The sequence below is a fragment of the Dendroctonus ponderosae genome, unplaced genomic scaffold, assembly GCF_020466585.1.
Source record: "Dendroctonus ponderosae isolate FM_Combo_2020 unplaced genomic scaffold, Dpon_F_20191213v2 Dpon_F_20191213_2, whole genome shotgun sequence".
NCBI lineage: Eukaryota > Metazoa > Arthropoda > Insecta > Coleoptera > Curculionidae > Dendroctonus > Dendroctonus ponderosae.
Window position 1 is genome coordinate 14,297,207 of NW_026018165.1, and position 13,197 is coordinate 14,310,403.

The 13,197-nt window shown below is 33.8% G+C and overlaps 1 protein-coding gene and 2 non-coding genes across 3 annotated transcripts in view; 2 read left to right on the forward strand and 1 right to left on the reverse strand.

Annotated features, from left to right (window-relative positions):
* The window catches only part of LOC109544413 (matrix metalloproteinase-2), a 58,613-nt gene that overhangs the window by 21,555 nt on the left and 23,861 nt on the right, over window positions 1-13,197 (forward strand). The window contains exons 2-3 of the mRNA XM_048664149.1: window positions 6,317-6,486; window positions 6,793-6,891. Of these exons, the coding sequence (XP_048520106.1) occupies window positions 6,317-6,486; window positions 6,793-6,891 (269 nt within the window). The remainder of the gene's footprint in view (window positions 1-6,316; window positions 6,487-6,792; window positions 6,892-13,197) is intronic.
* On the forward strand, window positions 2,777-2,867 carry Trnay-gua. Its single transcript is given in 2 exon segments — window positions 2,777-2,813; window positions 2,832-2,867. It is a non-coding gene; the product is annotated as a tRNA-Tyr (tRNA).
* Trnak-uuu lies at window positions 7,128-7,200 on the reverse strand. Its single transcript has one exon. It is a non-coding gene; the product is annotated as a tRNA-Lys (tRNA).

Consider the following 13,197-nt stretch of genomic DNA (forward strand, 5'->3'; position numbering starts at 1 on the left):
ATCTAAAATACCATCAAATTAATACAACCTTCCTGATCTGGAGGCTCATATTTTTAAAGGCCTCTCCGAATATTGTTTGTATTCTTTTTGTAATAAATTCGACATTTCCGCCCTTTAATCCGAATTGATCCATTAATATGGAAATAGCGATTGATTCGGTACAAATAAACATTATGTCATCCTGAGGCCCGACTAGACAATAATGACAATGTCGATACAAGACTCGGTAGTTCATCCACCTTACAGCTAAACCAAAGTGCTTATTAGGTAGAGAGGAAGCCAAATAACAGATCACATTGTGCATTGTATGTATATTTTTAAACGTTGTCGATTCTTCCGTCTGGACACAGAAGATTACCTTTCAGATATAATGCTAAATATAGAAGAATACATTCATATATTCATCGTTTTAATAAATTCATCAGTGACACCAACGACCACACAAAAAAGGAATGGTATTCATTTTTAAAGGGGCATGTTCGCATTTAATATATGTATATGCAAAATACAAACTTAAAGGAAAAGTAGGGAATTTTGTGTAAAAAGTGTCAGCAGGCATCTCTTTCCATCTTATCTTATGTACAATAATAATGGCAAAAATTGCGATTTGTGGAATAAAACGTGGCAGCATCACAGCGTGTTTGTGGTTAGTTTTTAAATTGTCCTCTTCAAAACGTCCTGGTTTGGCTTCTTCGGAAGACTCTAAATAACGGCCAAATAACACCGTCTTATTTATTAAAAGCAACTTGATTCTTCTGAGGAAGTGAAGTTGTTAAAGAAATGTTGAAAGAAGCACTGATATGGAACGACAAACCTATGCATAGCAGAAAAACATGCACTAACACCAGCCATAGAAAACCATTTAAAAGTTGCGCGTATTTTTACTTGATCTCACTCTTCTGAGCCACTGCGAATGGCGTCATAGTTTGAAATGTTCCTCTATAGATCTATTAACTGTTTTCATCAAGAAACTGTTCTTCAACATCCTGAATAAACGGACATAAACAAACACTCACAACAAATGGTTGCAAAAGATCAATAAACATTTTCTTTGGTGCAGACGCGAACGACAAACATCGGCCATTGAAAGGAAAATTATTCATCTATAAAGATAACGAGAGTCACTTCAGTTTTTCCGTTTTAAAAGGACTTGAAGGCCGACAATTCCAAAAGGGAAAATAAAAATGCCGATTGTCGCATTTTCGCAGAACTAAGTTTGTAAATTGTCGTTTAACATTTGATCGCTGCCAATTAGCACAGAAATGACTCGTTACATTGAACGTGAAACAAGTTTTGATCTTTGATATTTATAGATGCTTTGAACGAGTGTAGATCGTTTTATTTGTGCAGTGTAGCACATGGAAAGGCGGGAGATTCACGCAAATGGGTGTTTGATATCAATTATGGGGAGATTATTTTGGTGCATAAACGCGAGATGAAAATTTATATTAAAAGCGAAAAAACGAAACAGAGTTGAAAGTTTTTTTGTTTCAATGTCTGCTGACTTGATTGAAGTTTTAGCTTTTAGTGTTTGTCGGAAATGTGCGGTAAATATTGATAAAAATAAACAAGAAGTTCGAGTTTATTGCATACTTTATTAGGATATAAACTGCTCAGTAAAATGAACGTTACACAGTCAAATGTTTCCTAACTTTAGAAGGGGATAAATTCCGATTGCTTAGGGCTATTTGGTCTTTGACCCCCATGTTTTGGTACAAATTAAGCATCTCAGATAAATTTCCTACAGGGCGGCAAACAAAAAAATTCAAATTTTGCAAAGTTCGGCAGGCTCCTAATTGGACCAAAAGGGTTTTTCGTATCCCAACACCAAAAACTTAAAGATACACCAGATTCGAAACGGGGTTTGAATTATTCGGCCGTCTGTTCTATTTACAGGCGGGTCTAAAAAAATCACCTTTATGGTTTCACAGCAACAACTTTTCTGCTCTTGGATCGATTTAGAGCTCATGTTGAAGCTAAACTTCATAGACAATTTAAGACAAAAGTTGGACATACAGGGGTGCATTAGAAATGATCCAAATCAGAGTTGCTCCTGAAATCTGTGAATCTGGCACATTTTCAACTGAACTGAAGTTCACTTTCAAATATTTCGTTCATTTATGCAACTCAGAATATCGAAGTTCCAACTTTAGAACGGTTTTGAAAATCCGTTCAAGGGAAAAATTTCTCCAAGGCCAGAAAGTTGATTTTTCAAAAATCACTGTTTAAACAAACGAGGCGGTCGTAAAATTAAAAATTTTCTTCGACCTGAATGCCTGTTGTGTTGAAAAACGTTCTTTTGTCCACCTGATAATGAGATTTTCACATGAGTACCACGCCCTTCATGTTCGCTGTTTATCCAAGACAATTCTTGTTGATGTTTTTATACGATTTATAAATGTTTATGATATAAATTATAATCTTGGACAAAACAGCCATTCTTTTGAGCCTTCACCGGTACCATTAATTTACTAATTTTAAATCGGTGCCGCTAAATGGCTTTATGCAGGTTTTTAAACACTGAGCGATATCTGGGTCAGTTGCTGAGCAAAATGCAATTCGTCTTACGAACAAAAGCCTTCTGTTCAGGTTCCGATGGCCAAATCTCAGTTCCAAGAACACTTGAAAACGGTAGTCGATGGCCAAAGAAACCAAGTGTCCACCTATGGACTGTTCGATTGGTGCTTAAGTAAAGTGGTGCGGGTTAGCCATTGGGTGGCCCCAATTTAAGTAATCGTAACACGCATTTTAAGAGGTTTTTGGTTTACTTTTACAACCTTCGATAGCTCAGTTGGTAGAGCGGTGGACTGTAGATGGTTGAGGTTGTGGAAATCCATAGGTCGCTGGTTCAAATCCGGCTCGAAGGAACCTTTTGCTTCCAGTAACGACCTTTTGAGGACATATTTGGCTGCATTGTCATTTTGCTTTAATAGTCGGCAAACTTCCGAGTCTTTATTATGATATTTGGTGTTTAATAATCGAAATCTTTGTCATCATTGGCTTTTAAATAAATTTGTTTCTTGCCTATTTCGTTGCAAGATCCTATAGAACATCCATAGAGTTCGCTGTCGACTTTGATTCGAATTTGCAAAATTTGTCTACATTGTTTCTTTTTCCAGTTAATTTTTCTTTCAAACTGAGTGCTCCTGACCGCTGATGGTAACGCATCGGAAAAACAAATGCTTGATCATTCAAAGCAAGCAAATAATGCAAGCACATTGGTTAATAGTCCAATACGACAAGCTGATTGCATAATCTAATAATAACATCAAGCAGGAAGTCTTTCGACAAATAAGTCTTTCACCTTTGACACTGTGAACCAATCAAGAAATGAATAAGTCATGGTCCCGGTCGTCGTGTAGAGTTGATGGGAATTTCAGCTGGTTCAAAATCTACAGTCATTTTTATGCAAGTTGGAATCGCTCGCTGATCGTTGTTTTGAATAATTAACCGCATTCAATCCGAGCTGATTGTTAAACGTGATTTTCTCATTTCAGAAACTTGGAGAGATAAAAATGGTTGCTTAATTTGTCGGTGTTTTATAAGGAAAAGCCCTTAGTAGATTGATTTTTTATTGCAATTTTTTGTCCCTGCAAACATAAACTTTTCCTGCAATTTGTCATTCTACGATACCAGAATTCCTTTCTATTCTATTCTAAGCACATTTCTAGAGTTTCGGCTGATTCAAATGTACAGTAGTTCTCCGGATTATTTAAAAAAATTTGAACTAAAATTCAAGAGGCTTGAAAAAATTGGTGTCGTTTGGGTGGTGGTGCAACCAAGACGGGGTGGAAGATTACGGGTAATTGGAGGATATTTTTTGTAAAGTTTGTACTAAAATTCTGTCTTAATGTTTTTTACATGTCTTGACCTAATTTTGGCTCCTGTTTGGAAACTTCAGCCTTAACATGACCCCTTAGAAAAAGTCAATTGGTGTCAATTCAGGTGATCTAGGTGGCCATTCAATTATACAACCGCCATCTAAGTCATGTCTTACATTCAAATGAAAAGTGCTTCTTATGCAACCGATTTACCCAGAAACGTGTGACTCAAGGTATTGACAATTAAAAATTTTCCAAAAGTTTGTTGAAATACCTTCAAGATAGCATAATAATATATGAAGTGTGTTCAAGTATAAAATATTTAAAAAGCACACATTTACTTGCGAAATAGTGCAAGGGAAACTGTACATTTATTGATAAATTAATTCTAATTATGTTTCAATTTTTTTGCTTGAAATTTTATTTAAATTTTAAAATATTTTTATTAAAAATATTTCATTTAAAATATTAAAAATAGAAAATTTTATATTAAATGTTGTAAACATTTAAAATATATCAAAAAATATTTTAAAATTTAAATAACATTTCAAGCAAAAAAATTGAAACAGAATTAGAATTAATTTATCAATAAATGTATAGTTTCCCTTGCACTATTTCGCAAGTAAATGTGTGCTTTTTTAAATATTTTATACTTGAACATAAAGAGAATAGAGAAAATTTAAAAAACTCTGCAGACACATGAATGACCACTAATATCATTCATCAGGAACATGTTGTGCCTATTTTTCCTTTTGTCTTATTATCTCCTAATTAACATCTGATTAAACCCCGTTATTTTAAGGCAACTAAATGAACGTGAACCCGCACTTATTTAACGCTCCACCATTGCTGTTCTTGCAGTAATGATGATGCAATTCGGAATCTAAAAATATATGAAATTGTCTGTGCATTGGCATGGCCAGATTCCAAACAAAAGCGTTTTAAACGGAGACATCTGCTGTCATCGCACGTTTTGTGTTTTGTTATTGTTACAACCATTAGCGGTTTGGTTGACGAAAAAAAAAATTGCATTGACAGTTTGGTAATTGGGTTTCTTCAACATCTTCTCCTTCTAATTAGACGCGTTTTTGTGCCTTATTGTTGTTCCTGCGGACTGATGCGTTAATTGACTGTCTGATTACAGTTTAGATACCTATCTTCGCGCAGGTAGTGATTATGTTAGTTCATTAGCGATGTTAATGGAATTGGAAGTAATATTTAATTTTCTATTGCTATTTCTACAAGATTTTTTTCTTTGCCATTGGGCTCCTAGGGATTTATTGATTTTTTTGCAATATTATATTGCAATAAGTTGTCTCTCTTTTTAGAAGAGTCAAGATTTTTACATCCAATTCTTGTTTTTTATATTCGAAATTCTGTTCAACAACCGAAATTGGAAAAAGTACTTTTGATTTTTCACAAACAGATAAGCAAAAATGGTTGTTTCGATTAAGTGTAGAATTTTTGCTCAACAATGACATATTCTGTATCCATAAACTAATAATTTAAGAGAAAAGTCGACATACAAAATGATAAAAAAAAACTTGAACCCACTTGAATACAAAGTTCCGCCGAAAACAGAAGAACAGAAAGTAGCTGGCAAAAATTCTGATTTCTGTCTCCCGCTTTCGTTTCGTTGCATAAACAAATGCATTTCAAATGTATTTTAAGCCTGTTCTGCTTTGCTTTTATAACATTTGCAATATTAATTTTTTTGTAAAATTTCAAGTTCTGGATCGATTAATAATTTACATTTACATGTAATAAAAGCCACTAAATAAATAAGCACTTTCCACTCTTCCCATGCAAATAACAGAAGACATCTCATGACGAATTTCGAACTATTAGTCATCATCAGTTCATCTTGGCCTACTTGCTTTTTGCTCAGAATGTGCAAGTCAATAGAGCATTGGAGTAGGACTTGCCGAGAAAAATTGATTTTGATTGATGCATCCTTTAGGAATCCAATTAATAATGAATAACCTGTTGCCAGCAATTCGCCCCACCTAAATGGTTTTTTACTACTGTAGAAGTGTTTAATAATCATTGTATAGCAAATATCAGAGGATGAACCGCTTTAACGCCTTTCAGCTGTTTATAGTGGAAAAAATACACAGTTTTAGGCGGTCTAGCAGTAGCATAAACCGGCATTCAGACTATGCTTTAGAAAATAAAACTTAGGAATATCAAAACATGATCGCGATGGAACAAATAATGTCAATAGCCTTTGTTGGACATTCAATATTCCTACTATTCGTATCAAAAAAATATYAAAAATAAATAATTATCAGAATACGTTTGTTTTATTGGTGACGAGGGCAAAACATTTAAAAGCAAAAAATTGATGAAATATTTCGCCTCTAAGTATTTTTTACACACGAAAAATTATTGAATTTGGGGGATGCGCTATTAATTSAATTTAAAAAATAGCGTATTCRCCATTCTGTCTGATTGTCGATGTTTTGTATTAATTAGTGTTTTCTTGGTTGCTTCAGCAAGACTATTTAACGAATTTTGGCTACATGCCCAAGTCGGCAGATGGCGCGTTTGCTTTGAGGACAGAGGAATCGATACGGAGTGCTATCAAAGAGATGCAGGAATTTGCTGGAGTTCCCGTTACTGGAAAGCTAGATGCCAGGACGATGAAACTGATGAAAACGCCCAGGTATTAATTTTAAAAATTCTTGTGAACTCCACAATTTGATCGACGTTTTTTAGAAATTTTGACTTGATGATTTGTATGAAAAATAATATACATAATCGAAAAAAATGTTTTTTTATTTTAAGGTTCTATTTCAAAAAAATATTGTTCCGTGTTTGATTTAATTTGAAATTAATTGTGCATGTTAAATGGAGTAACTGTATCTAACAAATGTAACTGGTGATGAATCGAAATTCGATCTTTAATCTTTCTTCTCAAAGAAAAGTGACGATTTGAGGCAAAAAACTTAACATTTTTCGATGTTTTCAGATGCGGCTTACCCGACAAAGAAATCGGACTTACATCAGGCAGGCGGAAAAGATACTCAATTCACGGCATGAAGTGGCCTTATACGGACCTAACTTGGAGGTGAGTTTATTTTGATATGAAATCAACTTAAATAAATTACTGCATTAATTATTATAAACCGGAAGAATTAAGACAACTGAATAAAAATATGAGTTAAAATTGGTTTTGGCAACAAAACAGCTTTGAAAACGGTTGATCAGGTAAAAATTATAAAAGAACTAAAATGTCTTCCAAGTTAACTAAATTAAAGCTAATTTATGAAAATAATGAAGACAAAAAAAGTTACAAAAAAGTTACGCCCGAGCAGGGACTTGAACCCTGGACCCTTGGATTAAAAGTCCAATGCTCTACCAACTGAGCTACCCGGGCTTATGGTGATTACTTCTCATTCTCAGAACACGTCTTGCTTTAGCGGGGCCTTTTTTATAAACATCTTAATCATTAAGCAAAAGGCTTCCAAAAAAGAATACGCAAATTGGGGATTTTCTATCCTGTATTACGAATTTAATACAAGCGATTAAAGCGTGACTATTATGTATTTCCAAATGTGAAGGAATTAATCCAACAAAAATCGTCGCTCAGAGCTTCTCCACTCACTTCAAAAGATTTTCATGGGTTGATTGATTTTTATGAATCCCATACGAATACTGCGTGATTAAAGCTCAAAAGGCGAACCTCCAGTCGCGTGCTTTACCATCTTTTGAATTACTTAAGCTGCTTAAAATCCGTCTAGACCAGCAGGTTTTAAATATTTTCGGAATATCTTCCTAATTAATTGAATTTTGAACAATTCGGCTCTTTTCCAGCAACTTCCACATTCTCCCCCTTTGCCAGTCCGTATTCAGACCGTTTTCACAGTGCCGAGCTCTTTTAACGAATGTTTATCTGCAGACATTCAAATTAAAACTACGAACGACTTCGACTCCGTTCAGTTCATACTACTAGGTAACACAATTAAATCTGAATAATTGATCTAATTTTTCACTTGACTTAGCCGCCATTTCTCACGGCTCTTGACTCCATTTAGCAACGGATTTGCCGATTCGATTATGACGAAAATGCGGGAAAATTTTAATTAGAAAAATACGCCATTCGGATAGTGGTGCAAGCTCTACTAAACTTCTATAAGATTTCGTGAAAATTAATTAATTCTTTCCTGCCCCACGATTTGCGATATGAGAACAAATTTAATTGAAACCATTAAAACGTACCAATATATGGATCCATTTTTGGTTGGTTCGAAGATTTTCGAACTGCGGAAGTAAAACAGATTTCAAAAGTTTAAGAAACTCGTTTACGCTATATTTTAACCGCATATTTTACCATTCATTCCACATAGCTTTTCTCTAGTGTTTTAATCACAGCTCATTTGCTGGTCTTCATAGACTGATCACCATTTATTGGATTTTCATTATTCCTTCTGAACCATATCCTGTACAGGTTGTTCCATAAATAGACCGATAAACTTTCGGGTTGGTAGGCGGACATGAAAATTAGCATGTCCGATTCATAACAATATGACCAAAAACTCAGCTTTTTCGAGATTGAAATCGTCGCCCTAACGGAAGAAAAATTTTCGCTCTTACTAAACTGCTTCTAACTTTTCTTGGGCAGTAAATGACCTAAGGGCACATTGATTAGCAATGCCTTTTATTGGTAATTACTGGTAAGCGACAAATTCTACTATCGTCTAATCCTGGGACAATCACATGGCATGCATTAATTGATACTTTGGCAAATAACTCGAAAATGGCGCAGATACGAAGGAAAATGCAAGAAACTTTGTAAATTAAACAGACGAGTAACTATAAATGATGAATGTTTTAAAAATTGCAATAGTTGCAACGGAAAAAGAACTCAAAAGCACTAAATTAAACACCTTCTATCTCACCAAGTTGTGGATTTATTTCTGAAACACCCGGTACCCGGCAAAAAGTAAGACAAACATGTTTCTTCTACAAGATACACAATTTTTATTAAGTCTCGTACGGATTTTATATGCAATACATTTTTAAGGCAATCTTTTATTTAAATGTATGTTAATTTTAACTGTTTTTAGTTTGCTTTTTGCCATTTCTTGTAATATTGCACATTAGGAAATCAAAATCATGAGTCGATAAACTATATTCGAAAAAACGCTTTATTAAGGAAATACAGGTTGTTTAAGTTTGGATTGAAAAAATCAAATTTATTAATTGTTGCCAGACGCCTGTCGATATTTAAACGAATTTTTTACAGGCTCGAACTCCAAACGAGAGAGCATATTTTGCAAGAAAACTATTTTTTTTTGTTTTGTCCGTGGCGCTGGACTAACACGTTAATCGATGTTTTTGAATAAAAAATGATTATGTTAAAAATCACATTTGGATTCTTTATGTATTTTGAGAAAAAGTTGCCTTTCAATTTATCTGAACTCAACGTTTTCAAGTAAAAAATAAAAAAAATTATAATAAAATGGCATAAAATCACAATATCTATCTGTGATGTTCCTCAACAACCAGACCTATAGAAATTGTCCAAAATTCATTAGTTAGACGGTCTCAATTGCACTACTAAATGAACAACATTTTAAACAATAATTTCATTAAATGATTATCAATTATTTTTCAATTGAATACACCGATTTTTCCAGAGAGCTCGAAGAATCCAATATGTTATTTTATGAAAAGCATTGGCGTATCAATTTTTTGATTGAATAACTCTATTAACGTGTTAGTAAATTAAATTTTTTAACAAATAATTTTTGAAACCATACTTAGACGCCTTATTTCCTTAACGAAGCGTTTGCCGAGTACAGTTTGTAATGCGAACTCATATAGTTTTTCGATTCTCTATCGTTTCCTGCAGTTTTCGCTGAGAACACTGCATCCTACTGTATATATACAGTTTATTTGTCGTTTTATTGAATCATCAAGTAACTCAAAAACAATAGGAGTTACATAAACAACACGAAAGGCAAAAAAGTTTCCAAATTGAATGGGCAAACAAATGTTTAAGAATAAAACAGCAGTGGATCTCCACAAAAGAGATCAGACCCTAATAACTTAGCTATAATTTGAAAGTTGAGATGATTCCTTATCTGCTTCAGGAGCTGCACAGAAAAAGCCCATTTACATTTACTTTTTTGGGCTAGTATTACTCTTTCTTTATCATTTCTTTTCTTCAAGTTTGTTTCCATATCAGAGATATTCCTCTCGTAGATAATAATGAACTTTTAGCTGAAATTACCGATATGAGGATGTCCTAATTGTATCAGACTACTTAGTTCCAAGCCACATCAAACGGCAAATATGAATCAAACCGAACCCTTTTCCTGGGTAAACAATTTTCGAAAATTTAAGATAGATAATTCCCTCGGGAAGTTCGAAGGCACAGTGACACGCTTCTTTGTCACACTGGAAAGTGTTGCGGCTTGGCTGAGATTGACGTACAAAGTGGGACTTATCGATGAGGCACTCTACATTACCCACAGGCACTTACAGGGACTTTTCCAGGAATTACCACCATCGCTTTTCCAATATTGCGATTATTAGATTACCGCATCGTCTAGTGAATTTTGTTCCCTGATCGAGACGTATGTGTGCTTGCATCTTCTAAATCAACTTCACGTCGTCTATTTCGACATTCATTGGAGTCAATCTGTATGTTTTTTACACTATTTCAACTACCCTAATAGGAGTTAGTGAAAAATTTCATCTGAAGAACCATTCATTTGATTCAACGATAATATCAATACCATCAGCACTTAGCACCTACTAATAGTCCCAATACGCTAAACGATAATTGCATTTTCAACTTCCCTAAGATAATGGATATGCTTAATCAAATGCCCCAGGAATTAAAATCCATTTGAAAAAGTGCGCTAGAAAGATGTTTAAGTTAATTAGACAATATGAAGTGTAAGAGCACTAATAAAGCATAAGTTAATTAGGTTAGATGAAATTATATCGATAAGGAATTCCATTTGGGCTGATATTTTTTGCTGTCGTCTCTTGGAGCTTTTAAGTGCCCCCCTATTTATAGATTCAAGGAAAAAGTTGTTTGGAGTAAAAACTGCGTGTGCAAGTACTCTGGGTGTTTTCAGGAAAAACGTACAAAAAATTCAATGGAGCCAATCAGACGGGTCGTTAACCTGACAACAGTGATGAAAATTTTATTTGTCTATTAACTGGCTAGTGTTCCATGTCGAACACAAATACCTAGTGAACGTATAAAACGGATCGTCGATTATTTATGGGAAAGGCAAACGAAGTTCGGCTGTCCTCCGCGTTTCAACATTTGTAACGTGAAATTAATTAACTTTTGTACGGTGCCCTAATAAAATTTTCTTCTAGGTAATTTACTTGTCAACTGCAAGCACTGTAACTGTAAATAAATAAGAGTAAATGGGAAGTGAATAAACGAGTAAAGTTTTAATTTTTTAAAATATTCAATACAAATTCAAGAACATATAAGAATCCACGCGAAGAATACAAACTACTATACGCCGACGACACTGCACTGATCGTCCACGTTAGAACGACATCAAAAGGGGAACTTAATACTAAAAGCCACAAAAAACCAGCTAACTTTACTAATCCATCAAATTCTCGCCAAGAATAATCATATAATTACTCCAAAACAATAACTAAAATATCTAGAAATAATCAAAATTAATTCCTGGGTTTCAGTCATTTATTGTCTTTATTTATCAATTAAAATACGTTTTTAGTATATTTTTACGGTGCTTTTTGTGTGCATTTCTTTGTATAGTAAGGTCGCGCTCGAAATGGTGTTGTCCTTATATTTTTACGTTTTCTACGTTCGGGTTTTGTGAATTTAAACTGCTCAGAAAATTCATCGTTACACTATCAAATTTGTTCAAACTTTGAACCTGATGAACTCATGAACTTTAAAACTGGATGAAATTTTATTGCTGCAATCGATTTCATTTCGGTTTGAAGCGATATTTACTTCAATTCTTTTTTTGGCAATCCAATGTTTTTGCATAAATTACGTACTTTTGATAAATTTCGTACAGGGTGAACAATACAGCGAAAATGTTCTGAAAGTCTGGCATGCTCCGAGTCGAACAAAAAATACTTTTTTTGCTTCAACCGCAAAGGCATAAGGATGAACCTCAAATCCGAAAACGGTTTTTGATTTTTTTTCGATTTCTTTTATTTACAGGGTGATCTCCAAAAATCAATATTTTGGTGTTGCGGTGATTTTCTTTCAAGGCAAAAGCAATCAAAATTTATCCAGTTTCAAAGTTAGAGCAAATTTGGCAAAACAGTTTAGTTTTTGTTCTGGTATTATTTCTAGATTGTATATACTTATATATACTGCTCCTGACTGTGTTTCAATTCGAAATCAAAATTAATTCCTGGGTTTCAGTCATTTATTGTCTTTATTTATCAATTAAAATTAAAATTAGTTTTTTTAGAACTGATGATGGTGGAAAAATACACCGAAACGTATTTTAATTGATAAATAAAGACAATAAATGACTGAAACCCAGGAATTAATTTTGATTTGGAATTGAAACACACTCAGGAAAGTATTCTATTATTTATTTCTATTTTAAGTGTTCAATTATTTTTTTATCCAATACGTTAATGAATGTTTTTAAAGAAAAAATCATACGCCACTGCTTTTGTCTTGAAAGAAAATCACATTTGGATTCTACATTTATTTTGAGAGAAAAAGTTGCAATAAACCAATGCTACATTTATAAATATTCAGCAAGATCCTCGTTGAAGAAAAAAGCTTTTTTTCAGATTTTAGCGTGATAGGCATTCAATATAGATCTCAAATAGTTTTTGAAATTTTAGCCTATTCCTGCTATTTACAGGGAGATTTAAGAAAATCATCTTTTTTTCTAGGACTGATACCATTTTTCTTCTAGGACTGATTTTCAAAAGCTGGAGCTCATGTTGAAGCTAAACTTCTACAGTAGACTTTATGCAAAAATTAAATATTACATGGTTGCATTAAAAGTGACCCAAATGAGAAGAAATGAGACGGTCAATTTAAGCGAAGTTTCCTTACAAATAGTCCGTTCATTGAGCAAATTCTATATAGAAAATTTAGTCTTCAGCAGGGACGGATCCAGCTTTAAATACAGTTTTCTGTTATATATGAAATTAGAAAAATGATCGTCGTTTTGTGCAAGGGAGGCGCAAGATTATTGCAATTTCATGCAAAATGAGCAAGAACGCTCGTTTTTACACCATTCCAGAGATAACTAAATGGCCTTTATTCGAAGTTTCTTAAGAATCATTCGAGCCACAGATTTCGTTTTGGCATCGTTGGATAGAGAATTGAAAAGTCGATTCAGTCGTAACAACGTGAGTGAGGAAATTCGAGTAGTTTTGACCCAGAAAG